The following is a 20,900-nucleotide window of genomic DNA, read 5'->3' as shown; positions in this document are numbered from 1 at the left end:
AACTTTCAATAGCAATGCAAGTTTATTAAGCAACAACTGTTCCATCTGACAGGTAAGTGCGAGTGTGGTTTCCTGAATAAATAAAAAGTATACGTGTTTATCACGGAAATAGCGGCTATCATTATTACGGCTCTCGGTCTAACATTTCCGTGGTTTTTTGGGGCGACTTCCAAACAGCTCAATAGTCCCTATCTATATGTACTCCCTAGGTTTTGAATAATAGGCGGTTCCGCCCTACGTAGCGCGCACTCTGCCCAATAGGGGCCTGGTTTAAGATTCGGCCGCGGTGGAGCGCGAGTACAGTGGTTCTCTTCAGTACAGTTTATTCATATTGACCGTGTCGCAGCTCATGAGAACAAGGCGCGACTTTCTACGCCGGAGAATACGAGTCTTTCCGTTGTTTTGTTTTGTTATTTGGCTTTTATTTCGTCCACGCTGTCGTGATTAAATGGACCTTCATACGTCCTGAGACAAGACCCCCCGAGGAGGTGAGTCTCGGATCATCACTAACACGTAATTAAAATAATGTACACTGTCCAGTCTAAAAGGTTACAGTAGGTTCACAGCTCATTCCCACTGTAGACTTTTAGATAGAGCTGGGTGGTGTTAAACGACCTGAATAAACTGCTGCAGGTGCAAGTTCAGACTGAGTTTGTGAACTATTTATCATCCTGTTGTCGAGCGGAGCTTTTACACGGCTTTTATTTTATACTAATAAATTAAGCTCTTGGAGTAGGTTGTTTTACATGGTGGTGACGTCACATGGTCAATGGGTAAACATGCCAAGAGAAAACAAACGAAAAAGACCTGTATTTCTGCATTGTTTTGAAACTCTGCTGATGGCTGAACGTAAATATTCGCTAATATTCCAGCAGATACTTTAACAAGAACAACAACAAAACCTCTTGTCGCGACAGTGTTATGTGATGTGGATACTGTAATACAGTGCCTTACATTAGTATTCACCCCCTTGAACTTTAGTTGTGTTTCAACCTGGAATTGAATTAAGGTTTTGGGACAATCTATATAGTTTTGAAAAATGTTTTCCAGATTAAAAAAAGTGTCAATGTTTTTATATACCCCAGTTCCTCTAAAACCATTGCTGTAGAACTAAATCAGTTAGTTCAGGTGCATCCAGTTGCCATCGAAGGTGACCTAGTTAGCTGAATGGAGTTCAATTGTGTGTAAAATACACCTCTTCCCAGAAGGCCCAAGAGTTTGCTAGAAGACATAACCTAAGTGAATAGCATCATGAAGACCGAGCAGCTACAGAAACAAAGAGCGCATTAGTCTGAGAAGCAACCAGGAGTCGAACCACCATGCACACTACAACATAAAGTACAAGGTGGTGAATACTTATACAAAACAATGCATACTGAACAATTATGATATTGGGTTGTAATAACATTTTTGGTTATTTCAAATGTCAAATCATTTACAGGTCTTCAGCTTTATCTTTAAAAAAAACAAACAAAACAACCCAGTATGGTTGTAGGCTTTCATTCCAACCAAGCAAGAGCCAGACAGCATTCCACGTGTCTAATCAGTTCATCTCGGTCTCCAGGCAGTTATTAAGTGTGCTTCATTTTTTGCTGGAAAGAAAGCAGTGGCCCTTTGTGAATAAGACAGAAGGCACCATAAACACCATTTTATAGTCATGGTTCTCAAAGTGGTGTCCAGGGACCTTCAAGGGCCCATAAAGTGAAGCCGGGGAATCTTTTTTTGATACAGTGTTGGAAATAATAACTCACTATTATCATAAGTTACACTGCTTAACCTCCTACAACCTGTATGTGGACATCACATTTTTTGGTTGTGTGCACCATAATACTTAATTCTTTGTAACTGGAACCTGTTGTACACAAACGAAGTGGCTTCATGTTCAAAGACAATATCTGGTTATTATATTTATTGGTTCCTCCTAACCCCAAATAGGTAGAAGAAATCAAAAAATGCAAGACAAACCAAAGCTCAGGTCTTAGGAGGTTAAATCATTCCAACTGCAGAGTGGGAGTGTTATATATATATGATAGAAAATTTACAGAACACATGTAGAACACATAGTAATGGTGTCAGGGGTCCTAAAATTAGTACTGGCTTACTGTATAGGTTAACAGATGACTGATAGGACAGTAGGAAGGCCTGGCTGAAAAGCAGATGTGTTTAAAAGTACAATATAAAAATAACAAGTGTTATTAAAACACTTGAAAGCTGAAAGTAAGAAAGCTGTAAGTTGAAAGCAACTTAAATGTATTGTGAAGAATAGTATGGGACAAACTCAGACTTCGCAGTGTGAGTTTTTGCTGTGACTTGGAGACGAACGCTGACATCCTCTGCCACCTTAACAAAATCACCCGGTGTGTTTCAGGTGTGTTGTGTGCTTTGAGCAACACTGTGGACTGTCTGGGTGTGTGTCAGGATGAAATAAGACTTTAGTATATGGAATTGTCCTGTGAATGACTCAGGGACATCAGGTTTCTGTTTTGAGGAAAGCCCAATTAAATCACCATCAAGCCCTATTCATCTGTTTGTGTGTTGCAACATGTGTTATGTGTAAGCAAAGTACATGGTTAGGCATGATCTTTGAGAAACACTGTTAGATATTAGCAAGTTGATGCAGTAATAAAGAAAGTTCAGTTTATTTGCAACATCCTTTTTTTGTCCAGAAGTGACCTGAAGGAAGTGAAATTCTTAACAACCACAAGCTTTTCAATCCCTCTGTTTAACACCTCCAACCCCCAAACAAAGTCAATGTCTGTAACCAGGGCAGAGAAAAAACAGCTAGAATAAAATCTCAAGACTGACAACCTTTGTTCCGACTAGTGATATAAATGTTTTTTTTTACTTCAGATACACTACCATAACCTTTTTTATTAGAAAGGAAATTATGTTTAGTCAGAGGATGGACTTTTTACTTTCATTTATTCATTCATTTATCTGTTACCATATCCTGGTCAGGGTCAAGGTGGAATGAACACTGGGAGCGTGTTGGAAATACACTAAAAGGGATGCCAGTCAATTCATACCCACACGCACATACTCAGTCTCACCTAGGGGCAATTTAGAGTAGTCCTCTTACTAACATGTTTTTGGATGATGAGAGGAAAATGGAGAACCCAGAGGAAACTCCCAGACACGAGCAGAACATGCACAGAAATGCCACAGAGGCAGTATCCTGAGCTCAGAATTGAACTTAATTTCCTGTATTTTATAGCTGTACTTTAGAAAAGGAAACATAAAGTTATGAAATAGGTTTTTTTTCAGGATACCAGAGGCATTGCTAATATTGCAATACTGCAGCACAAAAACTGAAGCTTGTATTTGTATTTGACCAACCATAATGGCGAATAATTACTTTAATATGTCTTTGTTCCCCATGAAACTACAATAAAATGGAAAGGAATTATAAATATGCATTAATATGAAAATTGGAAACATCCCCACATGCTTGTATGAATAGCCAGATGGCTTAATAACAGCTAATAAAGTACAATATATGACCCTCAGTTTGGGGACACATGACCATCCCAAGTCACTCTTAGATTTATTTTGCTGTTGCAGAATCTATTCTTCTGGGATGGTTTATCTCTAGAAGTTGGAGCGTGGCTGTGGGGATTTTTGTTCATTCAGCCACAAGAGCATTAGTGAGATCAGGCACTGGTGTTTGTGAGGAGGTCTGGAGTGCAGTTTGTGTTCCAGATTATCCCAAATGTGCTCAGTGGGGTTGAGATTAGGACTCCGGTGCAGGACACTCCAGTTCTTCCACATCAACCACGTTGCATGGTCATGCTGAAACATGTTTGGGCCCCTTAGCTCCAAGTGAAGAGAAACTGTAATGCTACAGCATGCAAAAACATTCTAGACGATCCTGCACTTCCAACTTCCACCTCAGAGTTAGACATAAATGGGATTGTCTTTTCATAGTGATTTCAAATATGATTCCTATAACAGAAGCAAAATCTGACCTGATGTTTTTGTTCATCACTAGCTGCATAGATTTAACAGTTCAAGTCCTATACGTCTGTTTAATGGCAAACTGAACTCCTATGTAGCACTTCCTGAATCAAGAGCCTGTTCTTGCCAGTCGAACGTATGGAGACACCAGCTTAAGCATTCTAGTGTTTTAAAAATAATAATGAACATAGTGTACTGTAAATAATATTTTACCTCAGAATATTGACGTCTAATGATGAATCAAAACAAATGGGTGCCTGTTAACGAAATTATTAATGTAAGGAATAAGACATGACGGGGCATGCTGTTATAGATAAATAATCATCAATGGAGTGGGGAAACTGAGTTATTGCTGCTACCCTAAAATTGATTAATTTCCTTCAACAACATGCCTGAAAGAATTTTATTCCTCTTATACCACAGCAGTTTGTCAGTGCTAAGAATTTTTATTTATTAAAAAATGTACTGTACATTTTATTCATTTATAGCAGGGGTGTCCAATCTTATCCGCAAAGAGCCAATGTGGGTTCAGGATTTCATTCCAACCAAGCAGAAGTCACACCTGAGTCTATCGAAAGCCAAGATCAGCTGATTTAAACAGGTGGATTCAGGTGTGACTTCTGCTTGATTGGTATGAAAACCTGCATCCACACCGGCCCTTTGTGGATAAGATTGTGTACCGCTGATTTATAGTCCATTTAACATTGTGTAACCTCCGCAAAACAAACTCTTTTTTATTGCGTACTTTATAGCAGCTATAACAGTTGTTCGCTCACCAGCCTCTCTTTTTCCTCTCTCTTGAAGTTAATAAGTCAAAATCCTGTAAATCACAAACCCTTCTGTCCTGAAGTATCTCCTTTTCAGAAAACGTAAAGGAACTGGAGGCTGCATCATACAAGTCCTTTTGTAATTTGTTACTACAGAAACCGTAACATATTAAAATGAGCGCATTAACATAAAACTTTTGATTTGCCTTGCAGCTGGAACTACTGTCAGAGCTGCTGTTATAGAGAATTCTGACCAGTCACTTTCGAGAGTTCAGCGGTGCTGTGGTATAGCAAGATTAACTTCTAAAACCTTGCCATCATTGTCACAGTGCTCACATTTTCAGGGCTGCCCTTTAAAAAGTCCTCTGTTTTTCTCTAGGCTGTTGTTGTGTAGTGGAACGATGGGTTTTGGGGAGGAACTGTGGTGCCATCAGAGTCATGCTGCTTTGCTGCGGCTGCAAGACTCTGAGCTGCGGCTCATGGAGGTGATGAAGAAGTGGATGACCCAGAGGGCCAAGAGCGACCGTGAGTTCTCTGCTCAGCTGCATCAGATGGCAGTCATAGTGGAGAAACTGGAGGGCCCTCAGCCTGGAGGAGGCTTGGATTACATCAGCCAGCTTCATAAGGTATGCACGTGTCCCTGCTGGACTTCATTCAATCTAGCATATTATCTCCGTATTATAGGCTAATGAGCTGAGAGTACACCTACACCAGTGCTGCCATTCACAGTCTCAGTTTACACTAATTGCCATTTCAGATTCCATATTCTGCTGAACAAGAGTGAGCTGATTGAATTTTGCTGTCTCTGGGAACTTATTGAAAGGTTGTTCAATTAAGAAGGCGTTGTGCTTCACTACGCCTCCAATGCCCCAAGCAGTGTTCTGAGCCAAGATGCAAAAGCAGCAGTGATTATTCACCATGATGTTTTAGTGACTATTGAGATTCTTGTGCTTTCTTTCCGTTTTGTGGATGTCTATTTCATCAGAGTGAGAAGAGCAAAACAAAGCTTTCTCAGGCGCTTAGCTCATGTTCTGACATCTTTTCTCATGGTAATGCAGCAGTGATGTGCTGTCTTATTCAGAGCCCTTGTCAGAAGCACCCATGTATTAATTTGACACATAGACATAGCAAGACGTGCCTAAATTTAACACTGTATTCATCATACAAAGCCACCTTTCAGCCAATGCATACATACTATAATGTCAGTGCACCTTTAAGGCAGACTGTTGTGTGATTGGGGGATAGTCATGACCAGTGCTGACAAAAAAGATGACCCTTTTCCATGATTTCACCTAAGTGCGTCAGCATTTTTCTTTATCGTAGAAACTGACAACATGTAAATACACACTTTAAATGCTTGTCTGAATTTTTCATTTTTGGTCTTCCGTCAGTCAGAGTTAACTTTCCTTAAATTGTACCTTGTTCTACACCATATTGTACAATCAATACTGAAAATGGTTAAACTCTACTTAGGTGGCTTATTCAGCTTGTATAGATTAGATAAGGTCTAATATAAACAGCAAATAACAGCAAATGTAGATACTGAATTCCATGTATAATGTAAGTTTGTCACTTATAACGTCAAGTAATATCTTCTATATCGACACATTTCTCAGTTTTTTTTCTTTAAACTGTTTGCTTACAAGGTCCTGGGTTCGAATCCCGGGTTCGAACAGGCAGGGGCCTTTCTGTGTGGGGTTTGCATGTTCTCCCTGGGCTTATGTGGCTTTACTCCGGGTACTCCGGTTTCCTCCCACAGTCCAAAAACACGTATACTAGGTTGATTGGCAATTCTAAATTGCCCATAGGAGTGAGTGTGGTTGTCTGTCTATATGTGGCCCTGTGATGGACTGGCAACCTGTCCAGTGTCTCCTGCCTTTCACCCAATGTGTGCTGGGATAGGCTGTAGCAGATCCCTGTAACCCTAATTAGGAATAAAGCAGGTATAGAAAATGGATGGATGGATGTTTGCTTACTGTAAGCATTTGTTTTGTAAAGAAGTATGTTTTCATACTTACCATTCCAAGCACATATTATCTTACCGTATCTATAATATTCTCATAAGGAAAAATATTAAATACATTGAAGCCTATTCCAGATATTTCCACTGATTTTGCAGCGTGCTGTTGCATAGTTGCACAAATGTCAATAAGCATTGGTCCTTATCTGAACCTTCATGATAAAAAGCCACCACTTCCCTATTTTTGATGAACAAATGACTCCTATTTGCATGTAGGGTCAGGATGAGTTTCCCATACAGGCATGTGCCTGCCCAGTGTGTCCTCTCACTTTTTCATAATAGTGTAAAAGCACACTGTTAGCAGGTTAATTGAGTGGAAGGGATTTGGATGACATAAGAACCTGAGGCCATTTCCAACGTCATGTTCATGCATATTCATAGATTTGTGCATGGCTTACAGGGGTAAAGGTGTAGGGATGCACCGGGTCGTTTCTTTAAAAGCATTTTATGATTTTTCTACATCAAGCCTACACTGTCACATGAACTATATAATATAGTGCCTGCTCATGCCTGCTCATCATTAACTCTCTCCAACAGTCGTGGAACGTGCTGTTAAGCGAGACGGAGAACCTGAGCCGGATCCTCCGCAAGCACTCTGAAGACCTGATGGTGGGCCCGCTTAGCAAACTCACGCTTCTAATCAGAGACAAACAGCAGCTAAAGAAGACATACAGCGAGCAGTGGAGCTACCTCAACCAGGAGCTATGCAGGGTCAGCACCACAAATACACAGTTTAAAATTTTTAACTGGTTTATATAACATGTAACAGTGTGCTATATTGTGAGTAGGCAGGACATACTTTTGACTTTGCATCAGTTTATGAGCTGAACTTTTTATTCACATTCAGCTGTTGGTTCCCTTGAGACATGAGTATGAATACTGAAAGATGTGTGTAGAGTCTCTATCATCACGCCGCAGTGCAGTCACTTTCCTCATTTTTTCCTGATAAACACATCTGACTCGGCTCATGAACGGCTTGATGATTGAGGATGTGATGTTTTTATGCAGGGAAAGCACATGTGCAGCATGTGGGGGTCACAAGGCTGGAATGGAGAACTATGAGCTTATCCAAATGAACTGGAAAGCAAAGTGTTTGTTAATTCATGGAACATTAAACAAAACTGATGACAACATATTGACTGTGACAAAGGAAGGACAGAAAAATAGAATATGGGAAGATATTGGAAATTTATGATGTTGGAATGATTTAGTGGTGATAAAGCATTGTTGTGTCTTTGTAAAACATATCAGGGGTTTTCTTCGGCTGGATTTTCTCTAGAGTCATGATGCGAACAGCTGTGGTAAAGCCTCTGGAATCTCTGCATGTGATTAATTTTAACTGTCAGCTAAAAGCAGTCATTATTGGCATAGCCGTGTGTCTCATCGCTGTATTACAGGAGGGGGGTTTACCACCCTGAAGTTGATTGTTTTCCCAGAACAGCACATCCTGTTGTGTGGTCTCCCTATACCAGTAATTTCCCCTCTCTCCCCTGAAGTTAATAAGACAACAAAATATATCTGTACCAAGATCATAAAGCCTTCTGTCCTATAGAGGAAAACTTAAACTGCTGTTACATATCACTGACACTGGAGGCTTTTTCCAAACAATTCTAAATAATCCTCTCTGTACAGAAAATCTCACCACTTTAGCGATTACGGTGCTTTTTTAAATAAACCTTTTATGTAAAGCCTCCAGCATATAAGTCTCTGTGAATGAGATACTATCGAAATAATAACGTATTAGAGCAACCTCCTTATGGCTGACACTACTTTTAAAGCTGCTGTTATAGAAAATTACTTAACACCTTATGACCAATTAAATCATCCGTATGGATCAGTGCTTTAAAATGAAGAAAAAGAAGCATATGATCATGGATGAATCACGATGTTTCAACAAGAATACAGGTAACAGTGCACAAGATCAAGGATTAGAAGTCCTCTGGAACATGCTGTATGAATGTAAAAATCGGAATTTTCGACTGATAAAAGTCTGTGCATGTTTATTTATGGCTTACGGATCCAGATCTTATTAGCATCAGTGCCAAATGTACCCAATTTTTCACCACTGCAATGTCACCGTTAGACAAGCAGCCTGAATATGAATAATAAAAAGTGAAGCCTGTGCAGCAGCCAGTATGCATTTTCTCCATCTCCAGCCACTTTAACAGTACAGGAAGGGAAGTAAAGATAGGTAATAACATAATGAAAGCACAAAAAACACACATGGAAGTGAAATAACAGCGGTGAAATCTGTTGCACGAAACAGAAAGGGGATCTGGCCAGAGTGTACAGGTGGAGAGAAAGTCAGAGATGGAGTCTTTGCACTCTGTGAAACTGGAATCCTCTTATGAAAGGCACTCCTAAATCACTGTATGACTTGGAAAAACACAGCGTGGCTGGTGTATATAAGGCTGTAGATATGTTGGAATCCACATCACGTTATCTGTAGTTAAAAATACCTTAAGGTCTTAAAGTTTTTTTTGTATAATCAAGCACAACAGCACTGGTAGTGGCTGTTTCTTTCTAGCCCCTACACTGTTCATGCAGTGTAATAATGACATGTCATATCAGGTGATTGCAAAAAAAATGAAACGCTGCCTAGATTTTTATCTATATCTTTTTTTTGTGCATGTCACTGACCTGTAACAGTTCATCTGCAATAGGGAAGGCGCATGTGAAATACAGACGTGTGTCATAGATGCACTCAGAGAAGAACCTAAAATTAGATAGAATAATTACGTAATGATCAATCAAAGTACGTATCACACAGATGACGGAACTGTAACTTTAGCATTTTCCTGTTTACTATATTCGGTTTTCTGAGGAAGTGTTATATGATATTATAGTGTTTTAGATTTCAGCCTTCATTACGGGCAGCTGTCACTAGATTAAAGCTAGACTTAGTTATTGTCATGGAAATGTAAGCCTAACAATGGGTATAAAGCACAACTGAACTTGTTTTAACATTAAGAAAAAAGGTTAGAGCTACTGAGTGGTCCTTGTTGACATCATTACAGTCTAGTCTGACCATATAAAGTAGTCTTCACACTTCGTCAAGTGTACACTTCACACATGCCTGTTCATAATGAAAGGGAGAAGTTCACAGATAATTACTGCCGGTCAAGGTCTGAGCCTCATCGTGTCTGTACATGTCACTGACTGGTTTTCTTATCTACTGCTAAAGTTTTTGGGATTTTTTGACATCTGCCACGAAGTAAACTGTTTAAATGATTAAAAATAACTACTTCCGTCCACCAAATGTCATTTCCCTGACAGACTAAAACAAGCAATTGGAGCTAAGAGGCAGGCATGACTTCCTTGTGCACAAACATAAGAAAGGTCCACAGATCCTACTTCTCCACAGTGAAACACAGTGGCAGTCTTTTTATTTTCCAGTTCTGAACATTTCTCACTTTACAGATCAGTATCAGTGGATACATACATATATATTTTTTTGAAAATTTTAAGAATACAAAATGGTGGTCATTTGTCGTAAGCTGATATGCAAGACTTAGATCTTTGGTGAAAGAGCTTCTTTTCTTTGTCTATTATTGTGAGGGGAAATAAGAGATATTAGAGCCACGCCTATAGACATGTAGGCCCGGAGATTGAAAAAAAGATATATCTCTTTACTTCCTGCTCCATTAGAGGACACCTGCTTATTTGTGTAGATTGAAAGGATCCTGGATATAAAGTTTGGCCGGTTCCCGTAACTATTATTGCTTCTGATTAGTCATTTGTGTGCCTTTCATACTTCTGCATTTGAAGATTTTGACTTCCTTCTGAAAACCCATGAAAGGAGTCATGGATTTTTGGTGCATTTAGGGGTTAACGACTGCCAAATTTACCTAGTTACCAGTTACACAACTGGATGAGGTAGTAGATCTCTTTTTTGTTTTATTTACAAATGGTTACAAATCATATATATTTTTAGGAGCCTTAACTAACAGGATAGTTTAATATGAGTTTGCTTTCTTTTTGACCCTGGTTACACATAAAAGACTTTACTCACGCCCTTTTACGTTTATAGTCAAATGTGTGTCAAAGTAACCAGATCTCTTGCATTAATATGCATAATAATAAACCTCCTGCGTTCAACTGCTTTATTCATCCAAAATCGTGTGTGTGCGTGCATGTGCACGTGTGTGTTTTAAAATTGCAAGCCACAGACTATGTACATTGTTAAATGTAGTTTTGAAAGGTGGATGCATTCATACATAAAAACACCTCATACTTCCTGCAGTGATTATGATTCGAATGAATAGAAATGATCCTGCAGCTCAGGAACTTAGACTTGATGCGGTGTACACGATGGCTTGTTTTCTCAACTGAAAACCAAGGCGATACTTCTGTGTTCAACGGTCTGCTAAAACTCAGTGGAGGCATGTGTAAAAAAAAAAAGAAGAAAAAAAAAGCTGTGTTAAAAGCTTGACGGTTGTTGAACCAGCTTTAGTAGTAGAAGTAGAAGATGTAGATTGCAAAAGATTGTGAAGTCTAAGTGGGTCGGCAGTTCTGAGATTTTGAAAGATGTTTATTGGGCATTCAGCTTAAAGAAATATGACTTTTGTATGACCCCTGTGTGCATCAAACTAAACACACTTCCCACCAAAACCCACATTGCAGAAAAGTTAAAACACCCATAATGCACTTAGGTGACTTTTTTTGTTGCTTCATTTGGCTGTAGGTTCAAAGAGATGCTCTTTCGATCATGGTTTCTTGGAATCATGCTATATCTGTAGTTTAGAACACATTGTATAGCATTGTTGGAAGGTGCTTTGTAACTGTCAGATGTTTTTCAGTATGGGAGGACTTCGTGTTTCTTTATAACAAGACAAGCTGCCCTGGTTGTTTTATTCGTTTCAGCAGAGAGAAAAAGAGAGACCAGTAAGAGAACAAACATTTATAGCAGCTGTAAAATAAGTGGTAAGAGGAACTAGCTTGTTTTGCAGTTTTTCCACAATTTCGAAGCTTATAATAACTATCAAGTAGATGATAAGTATGATGTGTTCTATAATAATAATGTTATTATTGACAAATGACTCTGGTATAAGACAGGTTGGTGTGTTGTTGGCCTGATACAATTATAGTTGCTGTAACCACCCCAAAATTGATTATCTTCTTATAAATGTTTATTATTTAATCAATCACGTTGTATTATTTATTTATTATTCTTATTTAATGAAGACATATATTTAGCAGATTAACTTGATTTCATTTTTAAACATTTTATTTTTGTACAAGACAAGATGCAGGCTGTAAAACAGTGTTTTCGGAACTTATTGAAGTAACTTGGAAACTCAAGTGTGAGAGATAATGTGGTGTTTTCAGTGTTGTTTTCGTTTCAGGGTAAACCAGCTTCACCGAAGGCTGCCTAAAATACCTTTCATCTTAACATCTGCCCAAACCACAGGGGTTCACACTTCTTGCTCGCTGCTTTGTAAGACCAGTTGAAGTCAATGCAACTTGTGTCTAACTGATTCTTATGTCTTGCCCTGTTGTGGAAGGTTAGGTCACCCAAACTGAGGTAGAACGTTTGAAGTCTAATTACAAGCAGTTGGCTCGGGATACAGCTCAGGCCAAAAAGAAATATCAGGAGGCGAGTAAAGGTAAGGCATGTAGTTGCTTCTCTTTCCCTTTCCAACCTCGGCTTCCTTCACTTCCATTCTGAATACCAAATGCTATGCAAATAGCACACAAATGCCCAGAGCACTCACTTACAATCAGCGGAACTGCTTTTGTTCGGCGCACACAATGTGGAAATGACGAGTGTGTGATTAAGCAAAACACGAGCCGTCTATTTTATCAAGCTTGTAGCTGTCAGAAAGGGTCTCAAATAATCTGCTGGTCATATCACATTAGTACGTTTCCATGTAAATGCTTTGTGAATTGTGAACATAAGCCACTTATCTAAGCATGTTTCTGTGTTTGTCTTTTGTCTCGCAGACAAAGACCGTGAGAAAGCCAAGGAACGCTACATCAAAGCCACACTGAAGCTTCATGAGCACCACAACGAGTATGTGCTAGCCGTGAAGGCAGCTCAGGTGCATCATCAGCAACACTTTGGCCGGAGCCAGCCGGCGCTGCTCACAGCCTTGCAGACGCTACATGAGGAAATGGTGCTCATTCTGTGAGTCGAAACACAATGATTACATTTGCAACCCACAGCTATGCTCGCTCATCAAAGGTGTGTTTAACGACACGTAGGCTATCCTGTGAGATGATGCAGTTATAACCCTAACCCTAACCCTGTGCTAGGTTTCTTTACAGAGTTCTCCCACATCTCTACATAGAAGCTACATGAATGCTAATAGACATCACATGTACATAGTGACAGATGGGTATTAAGTCTCACGTTAAAATTTTGATTCGTTGGAATTTAGATGACATTAGGTGTAAAGTGAAAGAAAGCAAAGGCATGTAAAAATACAGACTTAAACACAATAACAAAGTAACTATTACTCCACACCTCTGTATTTAAAATGTAGTTATTTTTCATTTTCATTTTTCATTTTTTCAATAAACAAGTGCATTACAGTTGTGCGTGAGACTTAAGGGGGAATTTACAGCGGCTGTGAATGACAGCCATGTGAGCTGAATCGTGTTTCACAACATATATTCCAAATTTCACCAAAACTCACGTTGTCCTGAAACTTTTCACTTTTGCTTTGGCCAAGCTGTTGAAATACGAAGAAGTACACAAAGCACTTACAGTGATTAAAGTCGCAAATTTCTCATGACAACCACTTCAAACTTCTGCTATTTTTCTTTCTGTCAGTGAGTCATTAGCTGGCTGTATTGTCACCTATAAGTTCAGCAAAAATGGGAAGTGGTTTCTTTGCCTGCGTTTGAGACTCCTTAACGGCCAAATAACTGTTTTGTTTTTTTTCTCCTTCCACAGGAAGGAGATTCTGCAGGAGTATTTTGACCTGTCCAGTATGCTGCAGGAGGAAGTGGTGTGTGTTCATAATGATATGGCCAATGCCCTCAAAGCCATTGAACCACACAGAGAGTATGAAAGCTTCATTCAACAGAACAGGTAAAGCTTTGTTGTGCTCTCTGAGTTCCCCTGTTGACTGTACATTTATTCAGCAAGCCTGGTTAGCCTTCACTAATGGGAACTGTTCTATGTTCAATTTGACATTGACTGTCTAAAGTCAGATGGCATTTAACAACTTCAATGCTATTGACTAGTTGTGGTTTTTCACTTCATTTTTAAGGAGTGAGAACAAGTGGGTTTCTAAAATAATATTTGTGTACACCCAACATTATCCAAATGTCAGAACCTCAGCTACTTGATGAATATTAATCTAAAATAATATACTAATATTTGTACAACAGTGACAACTACCAGAATATGCGAGCCAGCTGGAAAAGACAGTTCACTGAAGGGGAAAGGACACAGAACATTAAAGACGCGTGTTTACATTTCTGGCATTTGGCAAACACCCTGATCCAGAGTGACTTACGATACAAATGCTTCTGCTAGTAATTAATCTGGAAAAAGTAAATATAGTTGTCTTGTCCACCAGTGTACATAGATTAGGGGTTTTGTGGTAAAATCCTGTTATTGTTCACTGACTGCTAATTTGTAGTCCTGTTAGCAATGTTAGCACCTCTGTTTATAATCTGGATTGTTCATATCTGAAATTGTAGATGTAGTGTATACAGGGTTTTTAAAGTTTGAAACGGGTAAAATTGTGAATGAATATAAGGGTGTTTGATTTGTTTTCCTTTAAATATGGACTAAAAGCATTTTCATAGTTAGTTTACATAGTATCACAAGTAGCAAAGCTTATGTGAATAGTTCGTACATGCAGTGCACGTTTTGATGGTGCCACATTGACCAAGTATAAAGGGGTAAAGGAAAAATGTGTGAACTTTTAGAAACAGGCCAGCAATAACCAATACAGGCTTCTTGAGGTTAGTCAATTCTTAGAGATTAGAGAGTTTTGTGGCAAGTAGAATTGATGTGGGTTTCAAAGTTGGTTTTAGACACGAAAACAACACAATCTCAAACTAAAACCATCAGAATTTAAACAAATTAGACATTGGTGAAACAAGTTCAGAGACTAGAATAGGAACGGAATCAAAATGAATGCAAAGCCCTGACACTGTGCAGACAGAATTTGAATGTAATGTTAATGGTTACTCCTTTTAACTGGACATTTGCATTGACGATTCTTCTTGATATAATGTACTAAGATATAAAGTAATACAGACACGGAGTTTGATTCTGCAGTGTAGTCATTAAACGATCCATTCAACTCGCTTTACGTCTCTGTCCAGTAGTTTTACACCAATTTTTATGTCTCCTATAATTGCAAATCTTGATATTGGGGGCGTACATAATTCTGGTGGATCACTTATAGTCTTATTTCGAATCTATGTGAGTGATTTCTGAGATGAGATGTATTCTTAACCAAGAACTATGGGACAGCTTGGTAAACAAAAACCTGTAAACAAAACTACAAAGACACTGACATTTCTGAGGTGAAATGTGTTTCCTTATTTGCATGTATTTGAAACCTAATGTTATCTGCAGAAGCGAAAAAGAACAAATTCACATACAAAGAATGCAGTGCTGGAGCATTGTGAACATTTTGACAAATGGTATCTGAAAGCCTTATCTCATATGACCCATAACTCTCCAACAGCCTGGTCAAAGCATGATATTTACTGAGTGAGAAAAGCACATGCAAGGTCTTAGAGATATTAATGCAGACTGACTGTGTCTACTACAACATTTGTTAAAGTGGTTGCCTATCGTTAAGATGTGAACGCGTATTATAGATAGATAGACACAATTTTTATTTTTATTTTTTTTATTTGGGTTTTTGGGTTATGTTTTGTTTGGCAGTCTTGACAGAATCCAGCAAGGGGTTTTTTCCCGGACAGCTTCCTGGATCTTTATCACACACTCACTGACTGAGTCTGGTGCATTTATGCACAGGGATATAAACATACAGACAAAGCTTTCACAAGTTCACACAGTGTTACCAAAGTGCTGAAGTAAACACAACCACACACACACACACACACACATACATATACACATGCACGACACAAATGTGGTAACACATACCAAGCATATATTTTGATATGTGGTGTGGTGGAAAAACTGTGATCATCTGCCTTATTGGCAAAATGCAGTGTGTATATGTAGAGAGTTATGAAATGATTGATGCAGTACAGTCACAAAAAACATGCTATTATTTTGGAAAAAATGTTCTGACATATGCACACTGATAGATGGCTCAGCTCAGGGAGGTAAACAGTCGGATTGCCACAGGGAAGAAAGACCTTAGAAAGACCACTGAGGCATGCATGGCCTGCTGCTGAGCATAATCTGCTGTGCATTCGTAGTCTCACGGAGCAGATTGGATGGATTGCTCATTAGAGCTAAGAGCTTAGCCAGCATTCTTTTGTCCATCACTCGTCTCCAGAGCTCTAGCACGAAGGCAGCCTTCCTGAGCTTGTTTTGCTTGGTTTTCCTAAGATCTTTGTAGGACCTGCTCTCCACCTAAAGGATCATAATTACTCTAGCTGTGTAAAAGCGATTATGAAAAATACATATATAAAATAAAGTAGCGAACTGTAACTTACCAACATCCAGCTAAACAGGACAATACATGTGTGTCGATTGCATGCTAATTCAGAAGGATCGTTCACTTAAATTAGTAAAGGCCTGTGCATGTGTTTTAGTGCTTAACATTTGGAAGGAACATTTTATTTTGTGTATAAACATAACTAGGTTTAGCTGCCACTGACCATACACTGCTAATCAAACATAATCTAATCTAATCTGAACTAATCCCAAATAGTAATTGATCTATGAAAGGATTAAGTAAATTGAGAAATGTTTGAAATTACTTTATTTATTGTCACATTGTACATTTTGTCCTTTATGGTTATATTTAATGGTGTGGAATGCCCATGAAACAAGTTATTTGAGTCATACTCTAACCAGAATCTCTTCAATATAAAAAGACAAAAAAAAATGTATCTTGTTATATTACAGAGAAACAGAGAAACACTGGAGCAGAAACACGGAAGATTCTTTCTAAAACTACTAGATAAATTCCTCCCTACAGAAAACGTCAAGACATTCACTTATTTTTTGAATCTGTTTATATAGAGAATCAACTATACATGCCCCTTGTGCAAGTTGTTACAGTAGAATTCATAACAAGTTGAAAGGAGCTTCTCTGATATAAACCAATTTTCAACAAAACATGAGAAACTCCGAATGGTCAAAACCATCTGAGTGGCCATGACAGAATGTAGTAAACATATGAACTATTTATTATGATGAAGCACTGGGAGCAGGAGAGAGTATGGGTTAGACAGGGCTACAGGTTACTGATGAGTATGTGTGTGTGTGTGTGTATGTGTGTGTGTAGGTCAAGAGCAGAAGTACCAGTGTGTGTGGAGTTTGACAGCAGTCTCCTAGAAGATACTGAGAATTTGAAGCCTGAGGAGCTGGAACTGAATGAACTCACTCTGGAAGGAATACAGCACCGGTGCATAATCACACATTAGCATTGGCATGAAGTGCATATAGTATTTTAGTTAAATAAGTGTGCGCTACACATATCTATATAACGAAATGTGCTACATTCTAGCATTTATTAGTATGTATTGCCCAGGGGATGCACTACAGTGTGCACTACAGCCAGTAGTATGAAAAAACTTGCATTATACACGTTATTGCACACATATGTGTACGTAGTGTACACTATTCACAGTGTGCTTTGTATTTATAATGCACTTTAGTGTACATCAGTCATTACACATACAATAGTGTACATACTGTGCACTGCACATTGGTCAAGATCGTAGTGTTCTACACATTAGTGCTCATCAGCCTTCACTACACAGCACATTAGTGTACTTAGTAGGCGCTACACATTTTGTGTTCACTACAGATATTAGAATATTACACAAGTGATACTATCTATATATCTGTCTGAGTTTTGAATCTGTGTCTATGTCTGTATTTGGGTTTAAAATCAAAGTGGGCATGATCTAAAACTGGAAAGGGTATTTTTTTTTAAATATGTGTATATGAACCCTACCATTACACTTCTGCAAGCAATGGGAAAATCCCAGAGGTAGTTATGTCAGTGGTGTCTGCATGGTTGGTTTGAGTTCCAGTTTCTCAACCACAGCTTTGTTACTTGATTTCATAATTTGTCTGTTTCCAAAATATGACATTCTAGCAGCCAGATGTGGTGATTTGATTTGTCATGTGCTATTTGTTTCTCACACAAGCTTTATATCTGAACTGTCCTCACATACTTGCATAAAAGCAAAAATTTTCTGCTTGTGTGGTTTATTTATTTATTTATTTCCATCTAATGGGACCCTACATGCTCTCTAAAAAGATAGTGTATCTCCAATAAATTTCTTTTTTATTTGTATCTGTTTAGAACATATCTGTTCATTTCAAATAATGTCTTTGTATTCAGTTATATATCCTGTGTGTTTCAGTCAGTGCTTTAACACATTAGTTGAATTACTTTATCATTTGTCAGTGGCTAGATCACCTGAAGGAACTATATTGAATAATCTAGTGTCTATGTAAATATTTCAGGTATTTTTAAAAAAATGCAAGTTGTATCTGTACAGTGACTCTTTCTAATGCTCTTCTCTGCTTCATCAGGCTCACTGCTATTGAGGAGGAACTTCTCAGCGTAGCAGCGACTCTGGGGACACAGCAAGCTGCTGTTAACCAGCTGGAGATGGATCTGGAAGCTGAAGAGAGCTTGGACAAGTCTGGCCAGAGGTGAGCTTTCACCGCTTAGCCGTGAGGTCCCGAAGAAAGATTTACTCATTTACATGAAAATAATAAAGAAGATGTAAGAGAGAGGAATTTAATGTGTCTGAAAACAGGTTTGAGATTTTCTCCCCCACAGTGAAGAGTGCTTTCATGAATATTAGATGTATGGAGATTAATTATTTAATGTTGTGTGTGATTAATAGCTGCCCTAGGAGCAGCTCTGTAACTCTTACTGCCTTAAAGATTACCATCAAACATCTGTCACAGTTCAGTGTATATTCAGGCATAGATGTATATATAAGAAAGCCAGATATGTGGTGATGTTAAGATATAGCTTGTGTTGTGAAGCCATTTGGCTGCTATATTGGTGCTATATCTCCAGTTGAACCACTGAAAATATATAAATATATTAAGCTCAAGTCAGTGACAAATTAATTGTAGTGAAATACTTCTACAGTCTATCAGTGCTTCTACCTTCACAATCATTCAGGGTTTTATATTGTTCCACATGATGATTGTATTTTGTTTGAATCAATTTATATTTCATTTGAAAAGGTATACAATCTTACAGCTGACACCAGAGTAAGCGAGTATTTTCTATGGGCTGAACTAACGCAAGTGCACCTCTGTTTAATAAAGCATTCTCATTAGAATCTGAGCAGCCTGTTTAATAACCATTGATTAGCGTCTATGCCCTTCATTCATCTTCATTAGCCACTTTAATCTGGTCAGGGTTGAAATCCAGAGTCTATCTTGGGAACCCAGTCCACACATAGTAGCTGTGTGGTTCAATGCAAATTCTCTCAGGCAGTCCTAAGATTTGAACTCACAACCTTCTGTCACTATTGCAGAACAGTAACCAGTAATGTACTACCACTCTCTCAACCAGGGTGTACCAGTTCAGCAGGCGCAACGCTCTGGAGGACAGCAGGCAGCAGGTGGTGATATCGATGGTGGCACGTGCCCGGCTCGAGGCACAGCGCAGGTTGCTGGCTGATAAACTGCAGGGCCTTGGCAGCAATGACGCACCGACACTGGGCCTGGATGATGATCGGATTTCTCTCAACTCCAGCACCTCTGTGAGTCAATTGTCTTTAGACAGCACAGAAACACTAGGGTTCTGTGAGAAGCCTTTGACAGTCCATGTGGTGTGGTTTTGATAATCAGGGTTTTTATGAGTGAATAGGATTGGAAGAGTGGGTGTACATTCACATGAATTGGAATTGTTGTTTTTTTTAATCCAGACATTTTTCAAGCATTATGACAAAGCCCATTATTCAAATACCATTCCTCAAATATTTGACCAACCAACAAAGACACAGTCATATAGGGATTTTGTAACAGTAAACAAATTCATGACATAATGATTGCACTGTTCTTTCACTGTTTTTTAATAGCCAGCATTATGTAAATATTTTGACCACCCACTATGTGTAGGGGCCAGCTTTAATTCTCCATTTAACATTCATATACAGCTAATATATGATTTTGGGGTGGTTGTGGTTGCTTTTTTTTTTTAAACACATAGCCTGTGTACATAGCCTGAGGGCATGGGGCACCCAGACTGTATAGGAAAAACTGACCTGTTCTTTTTCCAGTCTTCAGCTGTCCAGTTTGGATGAGACTGTACTTATGATTGTGAAGAATGCTTATCTGAGTTGTTATAGACTTGCTGTCAGATCAAATCATCCTGGTCTGGTCCCCTGGCCACTCTTATCAACAAGACATTTTCCATGTTGATAACAAGGTGTTTTTATTTTTGTTAAGTCTAAAGATGTGTGTGTGTGTGTGTGTGTGTATGCGTGTGTGTGTGTACATATGTACGTATATTACTAAGGCCCTACTATGACTAGGGTCTCCTTTCCATTAGACACAGAAGTCAGGCCTGTTAAAATTTAATAATTATTCTAGACAGGCTGCAGTCAGCGACTTCTATCTGGACCTCAATAAGAAAATATTTAGATCACCCTGCTTTCAACTATACCTGGTTAAAATGCAAACCATGTTCACAGTTCAGCCTGAATGATTCCACACAAGGTTTGCACTGCAGTGTTTTGCTTTTTTTTAATCCCTTTGGCAGATGCTTTTACCCAAAGTGCCTTAAAACCAAGCAATAACCCATGCATAGAGCTGTGAAGATAAGGGTTAAGGGTCTTGCACAGGCAGCTGACAGTGGATCTTCCTGTAGTCCTTCCAGTCACTATTCGAGAACCATAGCTACTGAAATCTTAAATCATTTAATGGATTGCCCGACAGCTTGGATTAAACTATGTCACTTTACTAGGGTAAATAACACCTGGGCTTGCTTGAAGGTTTTTCAGACTTCTCTGTCAGGACTGAAGATTTAATGGTATTAGCTGATCAGTATGAATCATAACAG

The 20,900-nt window shown here is 38.7% G+C and overlaps 1 protein-coding gene across 3 annotated transcripts in view; it reads left to right on the top strand.

Moving 5' to 3' along the window:
* Nucleotides 1-298: 298 nt before the first annotated feature.
* The window catches only part of fes (FES proto-oncogene, tyrosine kinase), a 32,192-nt gene continuing 11,590 nt past the window's right edge, over nt 299-20,900 (top strand). For 2 of the 3 annotated variants that reach the window (XM_058401120.1, XM_058401122.1), the window contains exons 1-9: nt 300-488; nt 5,101-5,347; nt 7,279-7,452; nt 12,251-12,347; nt 12,685-12,868; nt 13,640-13,777; nt 17,142-17,261; nt 18,404-18,526; nt 19,410-19,599. In XM_058401120.1, the coding sequence (XP_058257103.1) occupies nt 5,123-5,347; nt 7,279-7,452; nt 12,251-12,347; nt 12,685-12,868; nt 13,640-13,777; nt 17,142-17,261; nt 18,404-18,526; nt 19,410-19,599 (1,251 nt within the window). In that variant the 5' untranslated portion in view covers nt 300-488; nt 5,101-5,122. Of the gene's footprint in view, nt 489-4,934; nt 5,007-5,100; nt 5,348-7,278; nt 7,453-12,250; nt 12,348-12,684; nt 12,869-13,639; nt 13,778-17,141; nt 17,262-18,403; nt 18,527-19,409; nt 19,600-20,900 lie in introns of all 3 variants that reach the window. The other variant, XM_058401121.1, reaches the window with a different exon arrangement.

This window comes from Hemibagrus wyckioides, linkage group LG10 (genome assembly GCF_019097595.1).
Source record: "Hemibagrus wyckioides isolate EC202008001 linkage group LG10, SWU_Hwy_1.0, whole genome shotgun sequence".
NCBI lineage: Eukaryota > Metazoa > Chordata > Actinopteri > Siluriformes > Bagridae > Hemibagrus > Hemibagrus wyckioides.
This window is presented reverse-complemented; position numbering and strand designations above follow the sequence as displayed.